The sequence below is a fragment of the Bos indicus genome, chromosome 10 (assembly GCF_029378745.1).
Source record: "Bos indicus isolate NIAB-ARS_2022 breed Sahiwal x Tharparkar chromosome 10, NIAB-ARS_B.indTharparkar_mat_pri_1.0, whole genome shotgun sequence".
NCBI lineage: Eukaryota > Metazoa > Chordata > Mammalia > Artiodactyla > Bovidae > Bos > Bos indicus.
The window spans coordinates 12,415,326-12,439,700 of record NC_091769.1 but is presented as its reverse complement, the minus strand read 5'-3'; the positions used below and the strand labels follow the sequence as shown (position 1 = coordinate 12,439,700).

The 24,375-nt window shown below is 39.8% G+C and overlaps 1 protein-coding gene across 5 annotated transcripts in view; it reads left to right on the top strand.

The window, feature by feature from the left end:
- Positions 1-9,146: 9,146 nt before the first annotated feature.
- Positions 9,147-24,375, top strand: part of DPP8 (dipeptidyl peptidase 8) — a 54,357-nt gene continuing 39,128 nt past the window's right edge. The window contains exons 1-4 of one of the 5 annotated variants that reach the window (XM_019968131.2): positions 9,147-9,322; positions 11,072-11,209; positions 13,399-13,668; positions 20,069-20,181. In XM_019968131.2, coding sequence (XP_019823690.1) covers positions 11,173-11,209; positions 13,399-13,668; positions 20,069-20,181 — 420 coding nt within the window. In that variant the 5' untranslated portion in view covers positions 9,147-9,322; positions 11,072-11,172. Of the gene's footprint in view, positions 11,210-13,398; positions 13,669-20,068; positions 20,182-24,375 lie in introns of all 5 variants that reach the window. The other 4 variants (XM_019968130.2, XM_019968129.2, XM_070796922.1 and 1 more) reach the window with 4 other exon arrangements.

The following is a 24,375-nucleotide window of genomic DNA, read 5'->3' as shown; positions in this document are numbered from 1 at the left end:
TTTTTTGGTTTTTGTATAGCATTTAACTGTATAAAGTTTTCACAAATTGCCCGTTCTTCTGATGATGGACATTGCATTGTTTTCCATTTTTAGCCATGAATATTTATGTACTTGTTTTTTGTGGATATACTACTCAGTTCTCTTGGGTAAATACCTGGGAATGGAATTGCTAGGTCATAGACTATGTATGTTGAGCTTTTGTAGATACTATTAGGCAGTTTTGCAAAGAGTTTTGATCAATTTACACTTGCACAAGCAAAGTTTGAAAGTTCTAGTTGCTCTCAGTCAGTCAGTTCATTCGCTCAGTCATGTCCAACTCTTTGTGACCCCATGGACCTCATCACACCAGGCTTCCCTGTCCACCACCAACTCCTGGAGCTTGCTCAAACTCATGTCCATCAAGTCGGTGATGCCATCCAACTATCTCATCTTCTGTTGTCCTCTTCTCTTCCTTCCTTCAGTCTTTCCCTGTGTTAGGGTCTTTTCCAATGAGTCACCTCTTCGCATGAGGTGGCCAAAGTATTGGAGCTTCAGCATCAGCATCAGTCCTTCCAATGAATACTCAGGACTGATTTCTTTTAGGATTGACTGGTTTGATCTGTTGCAGTCCAAGGAACTCTCAAGAGTCTTCTCCAACACCACAGTTCAAAAGCATTAATTTTTTGGCACTCAGCTTTCTTTACAGGCCAACTGTCACATCCATTCATGACTACTGGAAAAACCATAGCTTTGACTAGATGAGCCTTTGTCGGCAAAGTAATGTCTCTGCTTTTTAATATGCTGTCTATGTTGGTCATAGATTTTCTTCCAAGGAGCAAGTGTCTTAATTTCATGGCTGCAGTCACCACCATCTGCAGTGATTGTGCAGCCCAAGAAAATAAAGTCTCTCACTGTTTCCATTGTTTCCCCATCTATTTGCCATGAAGTGATGGGACTGGATGCCATGTTATTAATTTTTTGAATGTTGAGTTTTAAGCCAGCTTTTTCACTCTCCTCTTTCACTTTCGACAAGAGGCTCTTTAGTTCTTCTTCACTTTCTGCCATAAGGGTGGTGTCATCTGCATATCTGAGGTTATTGATATTTCTCCCGGCAATCTTGATTCCAGCTTGTGCTTCCTCCAGCCCAGCATTTCGCATGATGAACTCTGCATGTAAGTTAAATAGGCAGGGTGACAATATACAGCCTTGACATACTCCTTTCCCAATTTAGAACCAGTCTGTTGTTCCATGTCCAGTTCTAACTGTTGCTTTTTGACCTGCATACAGATTTCTCAGGAGGCAGGTAAGGTGGTTTGGTAATCCCATCTCCTGAAGAATTTTCTACAGTTTGTTGTGATCCACAGAGTCAAAGGCTTTGGCATAGTCAATAAAGCAGAAATAGATGTTGTTCTGAAACTCTCTTGCTTTTTCTAGTTGCTCTATTTCCTTGGTATTTTCAGTCTTTTAAATTTTAGTCATTCTGATAGTGATAGTAAAAGTCACTCAGTCGTGTCTGACTCTTTTCGAACCCATGGATTATACAGTCCATGGAATTCTCCAGGTCAGAGTACTGGAGTGAGTAACCGTTCCCTTCTTCAGTGGATCTTCCCAACCCAGGAATCAAACCAAAGTCTCCTGCTTTGCAGGTGGGTTCTTTACCAGCTGAGCTATCAGGAAAGCCCTGGTCATCCTGGAGGCTGTATAATAAAAGTAATTTTAGTCCAGCATATCTGAACCCTGAGGTTTATCAACTGACCTCTGTCCAAGGTGAATTGAATTCAGGGCTCTTGGTAAGCAAGGAGACTGAATGTTGACATTCTGCCTCAGATGCTCCATAAGAAAAGTCCAGTGGAAGGGGACTTATCCAGATTGGTTCCACCACCACTAACCCATTGGATGACTTCTCTGGGCCTGAGCTTCCATATCCATCGAATGAGAGAGTTAGAGTCAGTGCCTGCCAATATTCTTCTCAGCTATTCCTAAAGTTTCCTGTGAGGACCACTATTGTGGGCCCCTCTCTCCATGGGAAATACAGTAAAAAAAAAAAAAAAAAAATAGAAATGGGGAAGGGAAAGAGTAGCATCCAGGTAAATTATAAAAGATAGCAGAGGGGGTAAAAAGGCAGAGCAGAAGTAGCCCTGCCAAGCTGAATTAGGAAGGGCTGAGGGTTTTATGATACCAGTCAAATGAAAATGCAAACGAGCACTGTTTTTGTATTCGACTTTCCAGGTAAGCCTCCCCAGCCCTCTTTGGCCCAGGGTCACCCCTCCCTCCTCTGGCCACCAGAAGCATTTGCTGAGTGCTTTCTGTGGCTGAAGCACATGGTGGTGGTGGTGTAAGTCATGTCCGACTCGTGTGACTCCATGGACTGTAGCCTGCCAGGGTCCTCTGTCCATGGGATTCCCAAGGCAGAATACTGGAGTGGGTTGCCTTTTCCTTCTCCTGGGGCTGAAGCACAGGCTCAGTACATAAATCTGTACTCCTGCCTTTGGCAAGTCATCATCCACATTCTCCTTGTCCAGCATTTTACAGAAGTTTTTTATATCTATAAGAAACTTTGGAAAATGAACTATTGAATTTGGCTGTGCTGTGTCTCACCCAGGATCACCCAACCAGATATCCTTAACTGAAATCAAGTTACTCTATCTAGATGGCACAAAGTTGAGAGTGGAGAGAGACTGAGAGATCAGCCCAGGCATCTACTGGGGAATCTGTGCCCAACCAGTTCATATCCCTGTAACCTCTTAACAATGCCAAGAGGGTGGTGAGCATTGCAGCCAATCATTGCTGTAAAAACCATCCCCTCAACCTGTCAATCCCCAGTTTGGATGACTGTGCAGAGATGCCCCTTTCCTTGAGTGTGGGGAGTGGCCTTTCCACCCTGTTCAATTTGACCTACCTGATAAGTCTTGGCTTTCTGGGCTGCCCATACGGTTGCCAGGAAGACAGTTGGTGTGCTACCATTTATGGAAAAAATAGTGGAGTGGAGAGAAGAATACTACATTTACATATAGGCATTTGTTTATGGGCAAACTTGGGCAAACTCCAAGAGATGGTGAGAGACAGGGAGGCCTGGCATGCTGCAGTCTATGGGGGTTGCAGAGTCGGACCCAACTTGCGACTGAACGACAATAAATTTATGTATTGTGTTGGCCAAAAAGTTTGTTTGGGCTTTTCTGTAAGCTGTTACAAAAGAATTTTTGGCCAAGTCAATATCATAAAATGGGCTTCCCAGGTGACCCAGTGGTAAAGAATCTGCCTGCAATGCAAGAGACACGAGACCAATCCCTGGATCAGGAAGATACCCTGGAGAAGAAAATGGCAACTGGCCCCAGTATCCTTGCCTGGGAAATCTCATGGATAGGGGAGCCTGGTGGGCTACAGTCCATGGGGTCGCAAAAAAGAGTCGTGCCTGACTTAGTGACTAATACACACTCGTTAAAATATTACATAAAAAGTAAATGCAAGAATCTAATAACCTCAGTTTCTTGTGGGGAGGGAAACAGTGACTGAAAGACCAGCATAGGAGGATATTTCTACTATATATGCTTTTATTCAAAAAACTAAATATGAAAATTAACTGAAAAGGCTCCTTTTTGTTATGGCAGCTTGGTTTGTACTGTCTCCAAAAAGGTGCAAAATATAGAGGAAGTGGAAAAACAAACTCTAACCCATGGGATATGATGTAGTCAGCTGCTATTACCTGCTTATGATCTGTTTCCTCAACTAGATCAGAAGTCCCCAGCCTTTTTGGTACCAGGGATGGATTTCATGGAAGACAGTTTTTCCACAGACAGGGCAGATGGTTTGGGGATGATTCGATTGCATTACATTTATTGTGCCCTTTATTTCTAATCTGATGCTGCTGATTTGACAGGAGGTACCAGTCCATGGTCCAGAGGTTGGGGAACCCCTGAACTAGGTTGTAAGCCTCCCTGCAGCACAGATTGTCTCCTCTTGGTATCCTACAGCATCTAGTACAATGTTTTAAAAAGTAAATGCTTAAAATGTGCATGTTGATGATAATGCCCAGTGCTAGAAAAGTTTCAGTGAAATTGCCACACTCATGCTGAGTGTAGCTAAGGGCAGTGTGAATTCGTGGCATCATTTTGAAAAGCAATTTTGCAAGAAGTAGCAAGAAAAATGGAGATGTTTATGCTGGTTGGCTTTGTAATTCCCCTTTGGAGATTTTATTCTAAGACAATAATTTCAAGGAAGAAAGATGTATATATGAAGATGTTTACAATGTTACATAGAAAAACACTGGGACTTAAGAATGACCAAATGAATTGTGGTATGAGAATTCAGTAGAAAAACTATACAGCTGTGCAAAATAATAAGACACTAGCAGTATTGAAAATATTTATGATAAAAGATACAAAAATTTTGATTATAACTTTATATAGTGGTAAGATACTAGGGAGTAACTTGTATTTTTCTTTTCTTCCTTTTTAACCCTTGATCCTTCCCAATAGAGGGACACAGAGTCGGATACGACTGAAGCGACTTAGCAGCAGCAGCAGCAGCAGCAGCATGAGGCAACCATTGTTTTCTGGGAGTTGTGACTTTGGGGTTAGAAAACAAAGACAGATTCTTCTCTTTTAACCTCAGTTGAGTATTCAAGACAGAAAATATTTGGAGCAATATGCAGACTAAATAAAAATTGTCCAGGCACTCTTTCTGCCCCCTTCTAATGTCTATGTCAGAAGCTTTCTCTATCTCTTTTATACTTTATTTTAAAATTTCCAAGTATAAGAGGGAGGAGAATGTTTACAGATGAGAGAAATAAAAAGAGAGGCCTGATATTAATCTGTTAGTAAGGAAAGGATCCAGGATGGGAACCCAAGACTGCCTGACTCCAGAAATTCGGGCTCTGACCCATGAATACCTGAGCAAAAGTACCACTGCCTGAAGATCATGGACTGGTAGATGCAGAAGAACTGGGAGACAGGTTGGTCTCTGATGAGGCCCAGTGTGAAAAGGTGTCAGATTTTCTAAAAATGAGGTCAGAACTGCTGGTGTATCTGACTCTTTGTGACCCCCTTGACTGCAGCCTGCCCGGTTTCTCTGTCTATGGAATTTTCCAGGCAAGAATACTGGAGTGGGCTGCTATTTCAGGGGCTCTTCCTGACTCAGGGAAGAATCTACTTCAGGGGAAATAGTTTATTACCTACTTCAGGGTCCTTCCAGGAATTGAACCCTTGTCTCCTGCATTGCCAGCAGATTCTTCACCACTGAGCTGCCTGGGAAGCCCAGAACTGTATGAGGATCTGATTAGCTCAAACAGGCATGGATTTCAAGATGCAGTCCAGAGACTTCCCTAGTGGCCCAGTGGTTAAGAATCCACTTTCCAATGTAGGGGACATAGGTTCTATCCCTCTTCTGGGACTAAGATCCTATAAAAGAGGCAAGAGGGGCTACTGAACCCCTGTGCTCCTGAACCACAACTAGAAAGAAGGCTACAGGCCACAAGGGGAAAAAAAAAAATCCTCCAGGCTGCAGCTAATACCTAACCAACTGATAGCTGATGCAGCCAAATTTAAATTAAAAAAAAATTTTTTTTTAAGTCGCAGCCAGGGTTCCCTGGAAAGGGTTCTCACTTGGCCTTACCACTCTGGCTTTCACTCACACTTACCTGCCTGCTGTCCATTATGTCAGAATATGATTGTTTTATGATGCTTTTTGTTTTGATTAGCAAGGGTGGATTTGTATCATCCCCACCATGCTATTTATTCAGACCATGTGTGCTAGATAACTTGCCTTTTCCTGAGGAGTTCCTAGAGTGTAGCCTAATATGATACAGTTAAGTAGGTTTTGTCAAGCACACATATACAAGTTTGGCAAGGCCCAGACCTGACTGATTCAGCCAGTAAATATACAAGGAGCCAGTTTAGGGACTTCCCTGGCAGTCCAATGGTTAAGAGTCCACCCTTCCAACTCAAGGGGGTGTGGGTTCAATTCCTGGCCGGGAAACTAATATCCCACATGCCACATGGCATGGTCAAAATAAAAAGAAAAGCAAGGAGCCAGTTTAGCCTCAGAAAGTGCATTACTTACATATACCACAAAGGGAAGAATGTATCAAGATGCCAGCTGCCAGTGATCCTTATCCCACTTATGAAAAAGGACACTCCTGAAGCAAAAGGGGCCAGGTGACTGCAATGTAAGTTCTGGGATAACTGCCTGCTGAGGAGCCAGTTCTAGGCTGCAGCTAAGAGGTTTTTATATTCTCAGCTCTATTCTGGGGGGGTAGGAGGGGATGGGGCAGAAAGTCTCCAGCTCATCAGACCTGCAAGGGGACAAGGTCTTCAGAGGCTTCTGGTCCTCTCCAGTTTCAGAAAAGTCACAACGCATTCTGCTACAACTCAGGTAAGTATCGGTTTGACCCTTTTACCTGGGAGGGAGGCCTTTGTGGTTACATACAAGGTGGCCAGGGTTCATGAAGATGTTCTCCCACAGCTTTCTCAGGGTTAGAGGCTTTTTAAGCCTGCCAGCCTGCTATGTGTGTGTGTGTGCTTAGTCGCTCAGTCGTGTCCAACTCTTCTTTGCGACCCTTTGGACTGTATCCCACTAGGCTTCTCTGTCCATGGAATTTTCCAGGCAAGAATACTGGAATGGGTTGCTATTCCTTGCTCCAAGGGTATTCCTGACCCAGGGACTGAACCCTTGTCTCCTATGTCTCCTGCATTGCAGGATTCTTTACCCACTGAGCCATCAGGGGAGCCTTAACCCTGCCACAGAAAGAGAAAATAAGACTGAAAACAAGAAATATGAATTCAAATCTAGTTCAGTCCATCATTAGCCACATGACTTCAGAAAATCTTTTACCTCTCTGGAGTGTGTTCGTTTGTCTTGAGGGGGTTGGTGTTTTTCTTTTCCCCTGAGCTTTACTGTTAATTTCTTTTTTTTACTTTATATTGATATAGTTGATTAACAACATTGTGTTACTTTCAGGTCTACAGCAAAGTGATTCAGTTATACACATACATGTTTCTATTTGTTTTCAAGTCATTTTCCAATATAGATTATTAAACACTATTAAGCAGTATTTCCTGTGCTACACAGTAGGTCCTTGTTGGTTATCTATTGGAGCTTGTTTTTTTAATCAATAAAATTATATAGTTTTTGTTTGCTTTTGAGGAGGTCTCTTTCCTCTTATTTGAATGTAAACTGCACAAAGTCAGGGATTTTGCCTACTGTTTACTATTATAGCCCCAGTGCTTGGAACAGTGGCAGGCACATGGCAGAGATTCAGTAAACATTTTTGTTGTTGTTCAGTCGCTCAGTCATGTCTGACTCTTTGTGACCCCATGGACTACAGGCAGCTTCCCTGTCCTTCACGATCTTCTGGAGTTTGCTCAAACTCATGTCCATTGCGTTGATGATGCCATCCAACCATCTCATCCTCTGTCGCCCCCTTCTTCTCCTGACCTGTCTTCCCCAGCATCAAGGTGTTTTCCATTGAGTAGGCTCTTCGCAGCAGGTGGCCAAAGGACTGGAGCTTCAGCATCAGTCCTTCTAGTGAATATTCAGGGTTGATTTCCTTTAGGATTGACTGGTTTGATCTCTTTGCTGTCCAAGGAACTCTCTAGAGTCTTCCCCAGGACCACAGTTCAAAAGCATCAATTCTTTGGCACTCAGTCTTCTTTATGGTCCAATTCTCACATCCCACGACCACTGCAAAAACCATAGCTTTGACCAAATGGACCTTTGTGATGTCTCTGATTTTCAGTATGCTGTCTAGGTTCATCACAGCTTTTCTTCCAAGGAGCAAGCATCTTTTAATTTCATGGCTGCAGTCACTGTCCAAAGTGATTTTTGAGCCCCCAAAAATAAAGTCTGTCACTGTTTCCATTTCTCCCCCATCTATTTACCATGAAGTGATGGGACTGGATGCCATGATATCTTAGTTATTTGAATGTTTAGTTTAAAGCCAGCTTTTTCACTAATGAAATGAAGATGTTTTGCTTATTTTGTTAGCATGTGCATTCAAAGTCCTTTCAGGTGTTTTGTGTTTGTTTTAGTTTTTTGCACAAAATTCATAGAGGAGTCCCAGTGAAAAAATGACTATTCTTTTAGGGGAACAACTGAAAAACAAAATTCTGAGTGAAGACACATTTAAGTTCAGGGTGAATAATTACATAAATAAACCCTCATGACACCTCTGCCAAATGGTTCCTTGCAATAATAGAAAATAGGGAAGGCCCAGCTTGTCCACTGTTTGATTCTACACCTAGCACCTTCCCAGTCATCTCCCAAGGCTCCTTTTTCCTCTTTCTCTCAGACAGTGTGTAGTGCAGAGTAGAAAATAAATTACCCGTCAAGAGACCTGCCTCTGGTTCTGCTAAAAGCAAGATCACTCCCTTCCTTGCCCTGAGCCCCAGTTTCTCCATCTTTCTGTATCTGTATGACACACATGGTTTTCCTTAATTGTAACTAAGTGATGTTAGTATAGCACTTTCATAGATCAAGAAACCATGTGAGCTCAGAGACTAACCCGCTGAAGGTCATTAATTAGTACCAAAGCCAAGCTTTCTGACTCCAAGTTCACATTTCTTTGTGTGTCAGTTGCTCAGTCGTGTCTGACTCTTTGCGATGCCATGGGCTGTAGCCCACGGGGCTCCTGTGTCCATGGAATTCTCCAGGCAAGAATACCAGAGTGGGTTGCCATTTCCTTCTCCAGGGGAATCTTTCTAACCCAGGGATCGAACCCAGGTCTCTCACATTGCAGGCAGATTCTTTACCATCTGAGCCACCTGGGACGTCCTTTCAGGGTTCTTTGCACCATATCAGTGAGACACCTAGAAATCCCCAGGCGGAGGTCCCCTCCCTCTCCATGTCTCCTCTATGAAGGGACAGGGATTTTTGCCCGACTTGGCCCCTGTTCTAATCTCAGCGTTTACAATTCCTCCTCGCACATAAGAGGCAGTCAATATGTATTTGTCGAAGGAAAAAAAAAAAAAGATGAGACGTGCCACAATTCTTCCTGTAATTTCCAGCAAGTTACTGCCGTTTTCTGGATTTGTTCTGTCCCCCACTCTCGCGGTTTCTTTCCCGCTCCTCGTTCGCCCCTCTGGCCACTAGACGGCACTGTCAAAAGTGAACCCCACCTAACAGAGAGCGGCGCCCTTCTTGGCCCCGTTGCGCCTTCTACGGTCGGAGGGCAGCGCGCAAGAAACCGGAAGTGCCGGAGCCGCCGCCGCCGCCGCCGTCTTTAAGTGCCGTGTTCGCCCCTTCGGTTACCGCCGGCGCCGTCGCCAAGGAAGCCGCTGCAGCCGGGTCTGGAGTGGAGGCGGCGCGGCATGAAGCGGCGCAGGCCCGCTCCTTAGCGCGCGTCAGGACGGTCCGGGCGGGGCCGGGGAGGGGGGAAGGTGCAGTATCCGCCCTCTCTCCTTCCCCTTCGCCCGCGAGGCCTGCGCCCCTGCCCACTCAGGCCTCTCCGCCTCTCGGAGGAGCTGCCCGGCGCATTCTCCCGGTTAGCTAGCTCTGCGATTTACCCGGCGCGCCGCTCTGCGCGGGCCACAGCCGGTGGTAGAGCCCCAGTTGCCGGAACAGGAAGCCGAGGCTCTCAGATTCCGAGTCAGCCACCGTTCACTGGGCGCCCCCTGAGCGCTGGGTGCTGGCCGCCGGACTTCCACGTCCGTTATCTTAATTGAGCCTTGCTGGGGTTGGGAGCCGGGTGTTGTCCAGGCTTACAGATGAGAAGCGGAAGTCCACAGAGGCAAAGGGATTTGCCTAAAGTCCGACTGTGGCAGACCGGATTCGGACTGAGATTTTCTGGTTTCCTAGCTGGTGTTCTTCCTACTGCCCCATTTCTAGGTCGATTCCTTCCCTCCTTGTTCACTGGCCCCTTCTCATTCTATTTCACCCACCAGGGCAGGATAGGTTCTTTACTTTCCTATTTCAAACCTGTCCTCACACACATTTTTCTTAAGTCTCGGCATCTTCCCAAGTCCCCTTAATATTCTCTGCTACACTTCTGCTCTTCATTCTAGCTCTCAAGGTCTTTGCCCACTTTGTGATAATAAACCTCTCAACTAGCTGTGTGGATCCTGGCGAGTGAAATAACTAGGCTTCAGTGAGGCTTGGGATGTTTAAGTGGACAAACTGGCGCCTGGATTAAAAATTAAGGAATGATGTCTGAGTGGGTCCAGATTCAAGAGTCCTGTTTTCTAACCCGACATACTCTTCTCTGAATGAGAGTCTTAGTGCATGAGAAGGTGTCTTGACCTCTTAGTCCTGTTGTTGGCTGTGTTAGCACAACTTCACTTTTTCCCCTCCATTTGCCGGTGACCCGCATGTCTCTCCATCACCTGTCAGGGCTATGAAAGCCTCTGATTAAAACCGATAACCAAATAACGGGTGTAATCACAGACTCTGCTTTTTTCTTTTACTAAGCCAGAATTTCAACAAACTTAACACTTCCATTTTTCAGAGAAGTTACCTAATTCAGTTATCAATATTTTCGAAGTAACATGGAAAGGAAAGAAGCAAAAATGGAGTGCACTGAAAATGGATAGTACATTCTTTATCTTGTGAAAATCTTAATGTTAACAGCATGTTCTCTTTCCACAGAAATGGCCTGTTTTGTATTAATAGTTCTTACTGGTTATTACACTGAATCTGTTCTGTCTTCAATCTGCTAAATATGAATTCTGTAAAATAATACAAATTGATTATTATGTAAAAGAAAAACAGGACCAGGCACAGAGAAATAAATTTTATTATCCATTATCTATCATTTTGAGAATTTGTAATAGCCACTGAGTAATCTCACATCTGTATGCCTTTTATACTTTTAAAAGAATTTCTATAACTTACCTTTTAATATGTATCCAAATGTCAGGACTAGACCACTGTGTAGATAGTCTTTGGAGTAAATTCAGCTGTACATTTCTGAAATAAAGTCATTTTATAATTTTTAGAAAATGCAGATACAAAATAATCCAGGCATTGTATATTATTTCAAAAAGAATATGTGTCAGTTCTAAGTACTAATTGAGACTTTAGGTTTGATATTTTGGGGGCACATATGATCCATTTTAATAATGATCAACAGGCTTATATCTTATTTCATTATCCTGGTGAGCAGGATTGGATGGTGAGAAAAGGAAAGACTCCTGTGAGAAGAGAGCAGGATGAGCAGAGGGATCTATGCTTGAAGTTGAGTCACTTGAAAAAAGATCTCTTTGAATGTGGAAGAGATCTGAACAGATGAAAATACAATCAGGTAGGCACCAGGGAAGGGCCTCAAGTGAAGAGGTAGGTGGGGCAGTGAAATAAATGCACGGTACTGAGAATGTGTACTGGCCTATTTTCTCATTGTTGAAATGAGAAAACTCTGGTCACGTGTTTTGAGGATGTATATATAAGGTGTTATGGAAATATGGAAATTAGTTACACATTTGTGTATATTACTAAAATTATGTAATATCAGGTCTGTGCAAGGAAATGCAGAATATACATTTACCATAAAATACAGAGGAGTAGTGTCATTTGAACTGTAGAATGTGTGTGTGAGAGAGAGAGAGTGGAGAAAGAGAAATGGTGAGTGTGGGCATCTAGTACAATTTAGGAATATCTGATACATGCTTAAGTGCAAGGTAATGCAAGGTTTACATACAAGAGACATCAGTAGCTCAAGAAGCTGGGCAGTGAGCTTGGGAAGTCTTGTCTGCTAGGCTTCCCTGTTCCATCCCTGTTCTCTGTTGTTTCAAGCAGTGATTTGGAGATGAAGTTCCAAATTAACACAAGGAGTGGACAAGAATGAGCCCGGTTTGTGTATCTCCTTGTTTAACCTGTCCCTCACTCTCTTAGGAATTAAACTAGATCCACTTATATATTTGATAGAAAACAGACCTCCACCAGCTTTTAGATGGGCAAACAACCACGACTGTCATATACTGCTACTTGACATCAGTGTGCTGAGTATCAGTTGAGCTGAATGACTTTTCTATTGAGCTGTGTGGATTTTAATCATGGGAGGTAAATGCCCAGTTGTAATAATGTTGCAAGTTGTATACCTGTAAAACTCTCCGACGCTCTTGCTACTGTTACATTGAAAATGGCAGTGTAATTCACGGTAACTTGAAAAAAGGCACAGTATCCTAGCCATTCAGTTTTGTTTATTTCATCACACAGCATACCTGATGGAGTAATTCACAGCCTACACTTGCTAGTCTTTTTCTCTGTGGGCCGTAGTTTTTTACCCTGAGCTCCTATTAACCTGTGAAATTAAACCTTAAAAAAGACATGTTAAATTTACAGCCGTGTATTGATTTTTGTTGTAGAAGTGGTTAATAATTATGTGAACTGGTTATACAAAGGCAGTGTAGTTTATCTCCCAGGTCCTCATGTTTTTGGCATTTATTAGTTCCAAAAGAGCAGGTTGCCCCAAATTTTTATGTTGTTCCTTTTTGGTAGTGTTATAAATAATGCATGTCAGAATATCTTACAGTGGCTTATAATAACACTTGTTGTTTTTTTCTGATACTTTGCACCTGTTAATATTTAAATATTGAACTGGATAGAGGAAAAAAAATCATCATCTTCCAGATTTGTAAAATGAAAGAAACATCGTTAGTAGATAAAATGTTAATATTGTTTTGGGGTTGAACTAGTAAATTGGGTTCAGACTTTTGTCAAAATATTGATAATACAAACATTAAATGTTTTCAGCATAAATTACAACTAAAGCCACTTTCTTCTCTTCTCATTTGATCATGAGAGTAAAAGTTGCGTAATCAGTAATAAAAGTATAAAGGCACACAAGGGATGGTCAAATAGTGCTATCTAGCAAGAGCAAAGACAAGAAAAACGTATCAACCAGTTAGGTCTTTTGGTGTTTGGAGGTCCTATTTAAAAGGAAATGGTATTTGTGTTATCTTGGGTAAATGCTCCAGGATGATTATTACATTTTTTTTTGGCAACAATTTTATTAGTGTTCTGATTGGTTGTGATTATTTCTGTTAGCTGAAGAAGTCCACAATGTATCAAATGTATTACTTTTTTAAAGTGCAAAAACACTCAACTCCCTTGGCACATTTAGCTTCACTATTGACATGCTCTTTGAAGGAACATAGCAGCCAACTGGCATATGGCCTGTTTCCTTCCAGTGTGGGAAAGAAGAAGGAATTTTGGCAAGAGATACCTAAGGAGAGCCTTTTATAAAAGTTGCCAAAGAGATTTATAGTCACTGTGAAATAGACATGACCTCAATTTTTTTTTAAATCTGTTTCACACTGAACACAGAGAAGGGGGAGCTATTGCTTTTCTTACTAAGTTTCATTGCAACTGTACTGAAAAGCACTTTTCCCCCTTTTTTTGGGGGGGAAGGGGGACCCTAATCAGGCTGTCATTCTGATTAATGTAAGAGAGGACAGATCTGTGAACTTCATGTGGCTTATTTATTTATTTTAGGAAAATGCAACATGGCAGCAGCGATGGAAACAGAACAGCTGGGTGTTGAGATCTTTGAAACTGCAGAGTGTGAGGAGAATATTGAATCACAGGATCGGCCTAAATTGGAGCCATTTTATGTCGAGCGATATTCCTGGAGTCAGCTTAAAAAGCTGCTTGCTGATACCAGAAAATACCATGGCTACATGATGGCTAAGGCACCACATGATTTTATGTTTGTGAAGAGGAATGACCCAGATGGGCCTCATTCGGACAGGATCTATTACCTTGGTGAGTGTGAAGTCATAGTTTCTGAAAGGAAATGCTTTCTTAATTCAGAATTAGAGGCTAGATGCAATGGGCACTCAAATTTTGTTGAATAAATAAGTGAATCAGTGATGGCTCCACTAAAGAGAAAAAAATAATTTGAAGAACTTCAGTTTTGGTACTGTTTTAACTTTTTGTCCCATTAATTTTGTTTTTATTTGCAGATAACAAATCAGTTGATCATGATCTTACTTTCAAAGTAAAGATGCCAGATATTACTTCTTCCTAAAGCTAATTGTAAATGATTTTCCTTCAGTATGGTCAGTTTCTTTAGGAATGGTGGATGAGGAACACACATAATAAAACCAGTAGTTTGTTGCCATTCTCAACAGCTGCTGCTTTCATTTTTTTAATCAAGGCTGGTCTTGGTCTCTTCTTCCTGAGCCCATTCAGTCCAGATTTAAGATATGTTGACCTTAAGTCTATTATATCACTGATTGACTTTTTTTGTTTCTTTTTTGTTTATAAACCTTAAATGTTTTGCTAAGATGTTGTGGTAAAAGGAATAGGTAGTAAAGACTGAGCACCAAGGATGCTTAGGCACAGCTGATAGCTCAGCTGGTAAAGAATCCGCCTGCAATGCAGGGGACCCTGGTTCGATTCCTGGGTTGGAAACATCCCCCTGGAGAAGGGATAGGCTGCCCACTCCAGTATTCTTGCCTGGAGAATCCTCAAGGACAGAGGAGCCTGGTGGGCTGTAGTCCATGGGGTTGCAAAGGATCGGATACAACTGAGCGACTAAGCACAGAACAGCATTGAAAGAAATGACTAATCTGTCACATACATAGACACAGGGCGGTAGATAAAGAGGTGGTCTTGGAGTCAGAAGCCTAGGCTCTGGCATCAACTCCATGGCTGACTTACTAACCCTGTGAGTCTCAGTTTCCTCATCTATCAAACAAGGATTAATATCTATCTCACAGGATTGTCTTAAGTGTTGAGTTGACCAAAAAGTTTGTTCGGGTTTTTGTATGCTCGTATGGAAAAACTTGAACAAACTTTTTGGCCAACCCAAATTTAAACAAATGTTAATAAACACAATACTGTTCTTGTACAACCAAAACAAATTTTACTACAGCTAGTCTGAAGAAGAAAACTAAAAAAGAAAAGAAAAAAAAATTTGGTTATGCGATCTCCCAAACAATTGTCTGCACTACAGTATTATTTTTTAGGATTAGAAATAATAGTTGTAAAAAATACCGGAAAAAAACACCAAATAATAGTTGTAAATTACAGTATGCTACCTAGTATTCACCAACTGGTAATTATTATTTGTACAGTTATTAGCTTAAGTCCCAAAGGCCCATTTATTCATTCATTGTCACTCATTGAATACATTTATTGAGAGATGGTGCTGAAATATTTAGGTAAGTTGTCTGAGTGAAAGTGAGTCTTTCAGTCATGCCTGCTGTTTGTGATCCCATGGGCTATAGCCCGCCAGACTCCTCTCCATAGAATTCTCCAGGCAAGAATACTGGTGTGGGTAGCCATTCCTTTCTCCAGGGAATTTTCCCAGCTTGGGGATCGAACCCAGGTCTCCTGCATTGCAGGCAGATTCTTTACCATCTGAGCCACCAGGGAAGCCCAAGTCATCTTGGAATACATATATATCTTTCTCAAGAAACTTATGCTGTGGCTTTGTTGGAAGCAGAAAGTCAGACTTTCCTTTGATTGGAGAAGCATTGTAAGAAAAGCTCATTCATAATTGCTAAATCAGGCAATTTGGTTGGAAGAGAGTTTGGGCAAAATTAGGGGGGAAAGGCCTTATATTTTGTATAGTATTTTAAACTTATAGCCATACTGTCTGTAGTTCTTAACTGTAAACAAATGTCTCACAAAAATGTTTATTAATTACCATTAAAAGTGGTAATTTCAAAAGGGATTTCACCCCTAATACAGTAGTTGAAATGGGATCCCAAGCCCATAAATTTTGGAGTTCCTTCATGTAGTCATGCTATGCTATTTTATTTTCCTAACCCACAGCCTGAGGGAATGAATGTTTGGTTGGTATTGGTTGGTAGAGTAAGAAAGAAAAGAATGTGAGAGATGAGAACACTGAAGGAGCTGAGGCCCGAGTAAACTCCCACAGCTGAGAGTTGGGTGGAAAAGGACGGGCTGAGATGAGTTTGAGGGCACTGACCTCCTGATGTGCCTTTGTTTACCAAGTTTTTAAAAATAGGTCTCCTGCCCTCCTCCAAAAGTGTTTTTTTTTTTTTTTTTGATAGTCTCTGCATGAGTCCACATTAGTAATTATAGATTTTTTTAAAGCAATTTCAGAGTATTCCATTATATAATTATGCCATATCCAGGCTTCTCTGGCCATGGGATTTTCCAGGCAAGTGTACTGGAGTAGGTTGCCATTTCTTTCTCCAGGGGATCTTCCTGACCCAGGGATCGAACCCAGGTCTCCTGCCTTGTAGGCAGACGCTTTACCCTCTGAGCCACCAGGGAAGCCCCATATTTTACTTTACCAGGCCCCTACTAATGGCCATTTAGGTCTTTCTATTTTGGTATTACAAAAAATGAGGGAGCAAATATCACTATATATCATTTTATACATGTGTGAATTTACTTAATAGGACTAATTGCAAAGAGTGGAATTACTAGGACAAAAGGTGTACACTTTCTGAATTCTTATTGATATTGTCAAACTACCCCTCCATGGAGGTTACAGAGTTTACATCCCTGTCAGCATTGTCTCAGAGTATGTATTTCTCTGTACCTGTACCAATAGTGAGTGAGCAAACTTTTTATCCTTCCCAATCTAATTGGTGAACAGCAATCCCTCACTGTGATTTTTTTATTATTGTTTTTTTAATTGAAGTGTAATTGACATATTAGTTTCATGTGTACAACATAATGATTCAATATTTTTGTACATTGTGAAATGACCATTACAGTAAGTCGAATTAACATCTGTCACCATAGTTAATAAAAAAATTTTTTTCCTTGTGATGAGAACTATTAAGACTTATTCTCTTAGCTACTTTCAAATATGCACTATAGTATTATTAATTACAGGCATCGTGCTGTTCATTATATCGCCATGCTTCATTGTAGTTTTAATTCGTATTTCTCCTATGAGTGAAGTTGAGCATCCTTTCACATATTTACAAGGCATTTGTGTGTTTTTTTCTGTGACTGATCTGTTTGTAATCACTGTCTATTTTTTATTGGGTTGTGGGTACTTTTCTTGTCAACTTAAAGCATTTTTTTGTACAGTAAGGGAATTAATCCATTGTGATATTTTTTCCCTGAATGTTGAATTTTTTCCCTGAATGTTGAATTTTTTCCCTGAATGTTGAATTTTTTCCCTGAATGTTGAATGTTTTTTGCCTTTGGTCCTTTTGTAGAAATCTGTGGGTTGGTTTTTTTTTTTGGGTAGTTAAATTTTTACTTTTTATGTAGTTTTGTATCCCATCTAGACATCTAGAAAGGTTATCTCAACTCCAGATTGTATTTTTTTGAAATCCTTATGTACTTTGGACTTTGTTTTGCTCCATTGATCTGTCTGTCAAATCAAGGGCCAATACTGTGCTGCTCTTACTATTATTACTATAACTTTAGATGTTTTACTGTTTGATAGTAAACAAACAGTACTTTTCATTACTCTTTTTCATACTTTTCCTGATTATTTTTGTTTGCTTGTTTTTCTGTGAGAACTTTAATTAGCTTAAAGCTCCTTTCTCCCAATCCTACTTAAACTGTGTTATGTTAGGATTGCATTATATTTACAGATGAAGTTAGGAAAATTGACAGTCTTTAAAATATTTATTTATTTTTGGCTGTGCTGGGTCATCGTTTCTGCACAAGGGCTTTCTCTAGTTGCAGTGAGCAGGAGTTATTACTCTTTGTTGCTGTGCTCGGGCTTCTCACTGCAGTGACTGCTCTTGCTGTGGAGCACAGACGCTAGTGCTCGGGGCTTCAGGAGCTGCAGCGCGTGGGCTCCGCGGTGGCGATGCACGTGTGCAGTTGCCCTGTGAAATGTGGAATCTTCCTGGACCAAGGGTCGAAACCGTGTCCTCTGCATTGGCAGGCTGCTTCTTAACCACTGGACCACCAGAGAAGTCCTCTTTAAAATAACGAGCTTTTCAAGAAAGTTGTATGCCATTTTATTTGCTCAAGTGTTTTATATCTACCTGAATATTAATTTTTTCCATATAAGTTTGTTTCAAAAAAATTAATATACTTCAGGTCAGTTCAGTCGCTCAGTCGTGTCTGACTCTTTGCCACCCCATGAATCGCAGCACGCCAGGCCTTCCTGTCCATCACCATCTCCTGGAGTTCACTTAGACTCACGTCCATCGAGTCAGTGATGCCATCCAGCCATCTCATCCTCTGTCGTCCCCTTCTCCTCCTGCCCCCAATCCCTCCCAACATCAGAGTCTTTTCCAATGAGTCAACTCTTTGCATGAGGTGGCCAAAGTACTGGAGTTTCAGGTTTAGCATCATTCCTTCCAAAGAAATCCCAGGGCTGATCTCCTTTAGGATGGACTGGTTAGATCTCCTTGCAGTCCAAGGGACTCTCAAGAGTCTTCTCCAACACCACAGTTCAAGAGCATCAATTCTTCAGCGCTCAGCTTTCTTCAGAGTCCAACTCTCACATCCATACATGACCACAGGAAAAACCATAGCCTTGACTAGACAGACCTTTGTTGGCAAAGTAATGTCTCTGCTTTTGAGTATGCTATCTAGGTTGGTCATAACTTTTCTTCCAAGGAGTAGGTGTCTTTTAATTTCATGGCTGCAGTCACCATCTGCAGTAATATACTTCAGACACCAGTAAATACTGTTGTGTCAGCAAGAAAGAAACAATGGGAAAAGGTCATTCTGTGTTACACAGAGCTGGAGAGTGTGTATGATAGAAATTTTTATTGGTCACGGTTGAATCCTGGAAGACATGGAACAGTAGCAGTTTCAAGAGGGGAATGTGAAGGGATTGTGGGAAATGACTCACTGAGAATAGATGAGAACCAGCTTTATCCTAGTTGCATGCTGAAAGCTCTTAGAAGGGAAAGGCTTAAGGAGGATATGATCGTATTTTGTACGATTATGAATAGTATGGATAAGTGGCTACTGTCTTAAGAAATACGTAACAAAGTAACTCTGGAATGTGCAAAGTAGATCTAAGGCAAAACTAAGTGCTGGGTTGGGGAGATCCTCTGGAGAAGGAAATGGCAACCCACTCCAGTCTTCTTGCCTGAAGAGTCCCATGGTCAGAGGAGCCTGGCAGGTTACAGTCCATGGTGTCACAAAAGAGTCAAGACACAACTGAGCAACTAATACTCCCACAAATGCTGAAATAAGTATCAGCTGATAACTAACTTTTTACTCCAAAAGGCAAGACAGACTAAGAAAGGTTTAAGTAAAATTTAGGATAATAAAGGGATACAGGAAGCTGTGAATCTTTGGGGACTCATCCCCAATCTTTGCAAGGGTTAGCATGGAAGTTAGCATGTCCTTCCACAGACTACCTTCTCTGCCGTTATCAGAAACACAAGGCTGAAGATTTATTCTGCCAGGAGAGAGTTTTTGTTCTTCCTGTGTTATTTACTTTCTCTTTCTCTCCCCCCTAGTTTTTTTTGGAAGTGATAACCTTTCTGGTACCTTTATGGTAGAGTAAAAGGACTTTATTTTACTATGAGTTTTCTTTGGTTCACCTCTTCATAACCATGTTGTATTTCTGTTACTTCTCTCTGTTATGTAGTTTATTCTACACTGCTGTGATCTTCCCGTTCAGTTATCCTATGATTTCACAGAATAGACCCATCTTCTATTTAATGTGGACCTCTTTCTTTCACAGTTCCTGAGTAAAGGATAAAGAGACTTTTAGCAAATCAGATATCAGATTCTGTGTTGTTTTAATGTGAATGTCCTTTCATTTGAAGCTTATTAGTGATTATAGTGATAGAATATTTATATTGAAGAAAAACTCAAATTCAGTTAGACCTATGTATATTTCTAAATGAATACTGTAAATGATTCAGAAAAAGAAGCTTAATCATCTGAAGTTGTCACAAAGCACCCCCATTTGAAATCTGATAAGTCTGTTGCCAATTTGTAAGACACTAACAATTTTTTAAAAAACTAAAAATGACACATAACCCTTACAACATCTTATATACTTTTTATGTTTGCTTTGAGAAGGACTAAAATTTGAATATTTTCTGGGAGCCTGGGTTTTACTGAAGAAAATTAGCATGGCGTATGGCGTGCGCATCTCTGCTTTGTTAACATGCATTATAGGTCCCACAGAGTACAGCATCCTGCAGTATGTAAGAGGTGTTGTGTACTTACTGCTGTGATTGTTGTAAATAGATTGCCATTTTTTAAAGTAACAAAAAATGATTGTTTTCTTTTATAGCTATGTCTGGCGAGAACAGAGAAAATACACTGTTTTATTCTGAAATTCCCAAAACCATCAACAGAGCAGCAGTCTTAATGCTCTCTTGGAAGCCTCTTTTGGATCTTTTTCAGGTAGGATTAAATGTTGTTGTTATTATGATTTTCTGTATGGTTTTAATATTGCATTTATTTAGGGGCAGAAATTCAATTGGGATCTTATACTTGAAGTAGATATGAATCAAAAGGAATTAAGATATATGTTAATAAAGTAATAATAAAAACAATTTTAAAAGACCAATAAGTCATAATATAAAAAAAGAATTAAAACATTTTTATGTTTTTCTGTGTATGACCCTGAAATTTGATTTAATTCTCAATATCTGAGACTAGGGATATTAGATGTTATTAATACAATTCAGTTTTTTTTTGGCTACCCAGTGTGGTGTGGCATGTAGGATCTTAGTTCCCCTGCTGCTAAGTCACAGTGTCTGACTCTGTGCGACCCATAGACAGCAGACCACCAGGCTCCCCCGTCCCTGGGATTCTCCAGGCAAGACCACTGGAGTGGGTTGCCATTTCCTTCTCCAGTGCATGAAAGTGAAAAGTGAAAGTGAAGTCGCTCAGTCGTGTCCGACCCTCAACAACCCCATGGACTGCAGCCCACCAGGCTCCTCTGTCCATGGGGTTTTCCAGGCAAGAGTACTACCAGGGATCAAACTACACCTGCTGCAGAGGAAGCATGGACTCTTAACTTCTAGACCACCAGGGAAGTTCCCAGATTTTTTTTTTAACTACCTTCTCCCTGTTTAACCACCTTTCCCTCTGTAAACTTGCTAGTTACATGGTTCTCACATTTTGGGAGAGAATTGTTCACATAAAAGAAGTAATATATATTTCCAGAAAGCTTTTATTTAAATCTTTAAATTGTAGTTCTAATATTTAGTAACAGTACTAATATAGGGATTAAATAAAGGTACTAAGTTCAGTTTTTGTTTCTAAATAGCAAGATTCAATTTAGGGAAAATCAAAGGTTAAGTTTTTTCCTTCAATATTTTGTCTTTAGACAAAATGTAAATGGTCGAAAACATCAAAAGAACAAGATTATAGTTTGGGTACAGTTGTTTGCCTTTTAGGTTCTCACTTAATATTTTTACATTGAATATTATTGAATGGCATATTTGTGCTAAATGAACCAAAATGTGATATTTCTCTTAAGAAGTAAAAAAAAAAAAAATAGCTTCCATGACAGCTAACCATTTTGACTATAACTGTTTATCAAGGATGTTTTTCACATTGCTTTGTGACTTTTCTTTAAAGCAGAAACATTTCTTATTCTAAGAACAGTGTGTTGAACTAAAATAATGGTCGTTTTCACATAGAATAGGTTGTAAATTAGTGAGTCAGAGGTTTTTGTGTGGTTTTTTTTGAGGTCTATCATGGAAAATTTCAAACCGTGCAAAAGCAGAATCCCATGTGAACTGGTTTTAACAATGATCACATCTTGGCCATCAGTGTTTCATTACAGCCTTTCCAGTCCCCACCCCCCTTTTCAGAATATTTTGAAACAGCTCCCAAATATATCATTTCACTCCTAAATAGATCGTATCTCTAAAGAATATATATTCTTTTTAGACATTACCACAGTATCATCATATCTTAAAAAGTCATTAATCATTTCTTCATATGAAATATTCAAATTTTCTTGATTTTTAGATAAATGTTCTCTTTTTTTTACACTTGATTTGTTAAATAGGATTGAAATAAGTTTGATATGTTACATTTTATTGATAGGTTTCTTAAGTTTCTTTTCCTTTTAATCCCCTGATTTTCTTTCTGTCCTTTTCTCCCCATTACGGTTTATCTATTGAAGAAAGAGGGTCTGTTCTGCTGATTGTATTCCTATGGTGTTATTTGATACGTTCTTCAGTTTCCTATATTTTCTATAAATAGAAATAGGTAGTCAGATCTAGAAGCTTGATTAGACACAGGTTTGCTTCCCCTCCCCACCCAAGACTACTTTACAGATCAAAAAAATTGAAAGCAAGGTCTTGAACAAATAACTCTACACCATGTCCATAGCAGCATAATTCATAATAGCCAAAGTGTCCATGGACAGAAGAACGAATAAACAAAGTCTGGCATATATATGTGACAGAATATCATTCAGCCTTAAAAAGGAAGGAAATTGTGACATGCTACAACATCAAGGAACCGTGAAGACATTATGATAAGTGAAATAAGCCAATCACGAAAGGACAAATGCTACATGACTCCACTTATATGGGATGCCTAAAGTAGTCAGATAGACTACCAGAATGGTAGTTGCCAGGGACTGAGGGAGAGAAAAGTGAGGAGATGCTGTTTAATAAGTTTAATGGATATAGAGTTTCAGTTTTGCAAAATGGCAAAGTTCTGGAGATGGGTTGCACAACAATGTGAGTATAATTAACAGTACTGAGTGGTATACTGAAAAAGTTGTTAAGGTGGCAAATTTTATGTTATATATATTATTTATATTATATATGTTTTTTGTACAATTTAAAAGGTAAAGAATACTTCATCAATAATGTTATATGCCCCCATCAAAAGTCATATAGAACTTTAGTTGCTTGTGATGATAGCGTCGTTTGATCATTACCTAGATCTATTATAAAACAGTGAGTTTTTATCATTCCTTCTTCATTTATTAACTGAGAAACTTCTATAAAGAGAAAACTGCTATTCAACAATTATTCAGTTATCCTGAGGAGAAGTTCACGATAGAAAGGCAGGATGTTTCTTGCCTTTCTTTCCCATTTTTCAAACACAGTCTTCTATGTGTGATAAATTAGGAGTTTTGGAGAGTATTTGGTTTTCATTTTTATATCTTTATTAATTTACAGTGTAGCCTGTTTGGTATCTTTTGATCCATTGACAGTTGTTATTCTTATTGTACAAATTATCTTATTTTTGACTGTTAGAATCCCCGTCAACTTGACATATCAAATCGTTTTGACATGATCCTGGTAGTAATTGGTATTTGGTGGTATGGAGATGTTTCATGATCATCTTTCACACTGCTTTTTCCATGCTTGGAATCAGCCATATCTGTCTGCTTCCTTTAGAGGAAAGTGGTATTAAGAGACTTTGATCTGAGTACTAGTTACTGAGGGACAAGCCGTATACATAATCTTTATTTGTTTTTACATCTGTGTTGTGTTGTACAGACGAATCATATTCAACCAGTTCCCTCTTGATGGACATTTTAGTTATTTTCAATCTTTGTATTATAAATAGTACTGCATTAAAATAGCTTGGGCATACAACTTTTTACATTTTGCCAGTGTATCTTTAAACTAGATTCCTAGAGCTGAAATTATTGGACCAAACAGTACATGGTTTTGTAATTTTGCTAGGTATCAAATTTCCTTCCATAGGAGCTGTGCCATTATGAATTTCCATCAGCAAGGAATAATTGTACCTGTTTTCCCATAGATTCTCCAACACAGTTTGTAGTCAGACATTTGGATTTTTTGCAAATCTGATAGAAATGCTATCCCAATTGTAGTTTAATTTGCTATTCTTTTATAGGCAGAGTTGATCATCTTTTTATCTATAAACCATTTTTATGTAACATGGTCCTTTTTTCATTTTTAGAAGCCTTTTATTTCCTGGAGATATTAACCCTTTGTCTGTGATATAGTTTCAGATGTTTTCATGAAGTTGTAATTTGTATTTGTGTGTGTGTGTGTGTGTGTGCATGTGCTCACACACCACATGAAAGACTTTTGTATGATAAAATGTATCCTTCTGATATCGCTTCTAGAATTTGTCTTTTATCATAGGACAGTTTTTCTACACTCGGGTTATAAAAGAATTTACCCATGTTTTTATCTAGTGCTTTATATGGTTTCACTTTTTAAAGGTTTATTGAGGTATAATTAACATATAAAAATTGCAAGTATTCGGTTTAATAGATTTGGATATACATACCTACTTTTATTTATTTTTTTTTCATTAAAAATGATTTTTTAAAGCAATTTTAGGCTTACCATAAAGTTGAGAGGAAAATACAAAGATTTCAATCCATATGATTATTTTATTTATTAAATTTTTATTAGAGTATAGTTGGCTTACAGTGTTATCTTAGTTTCAGGTATACAACAGTGAATCAGTTATACATTTACATATACACGCTTTTTTAGCTTATTGTCTCATATAGGCCATTACAGAATACTGAGTGAGTTTCCTGTGGTATAGAGTAGGTCCTTATCAGTTATCTATTTTATACATAATAGTCTGTATATGTCAGTCCCAATCTCCCAATTTATCCCTCCTCCCACTTAC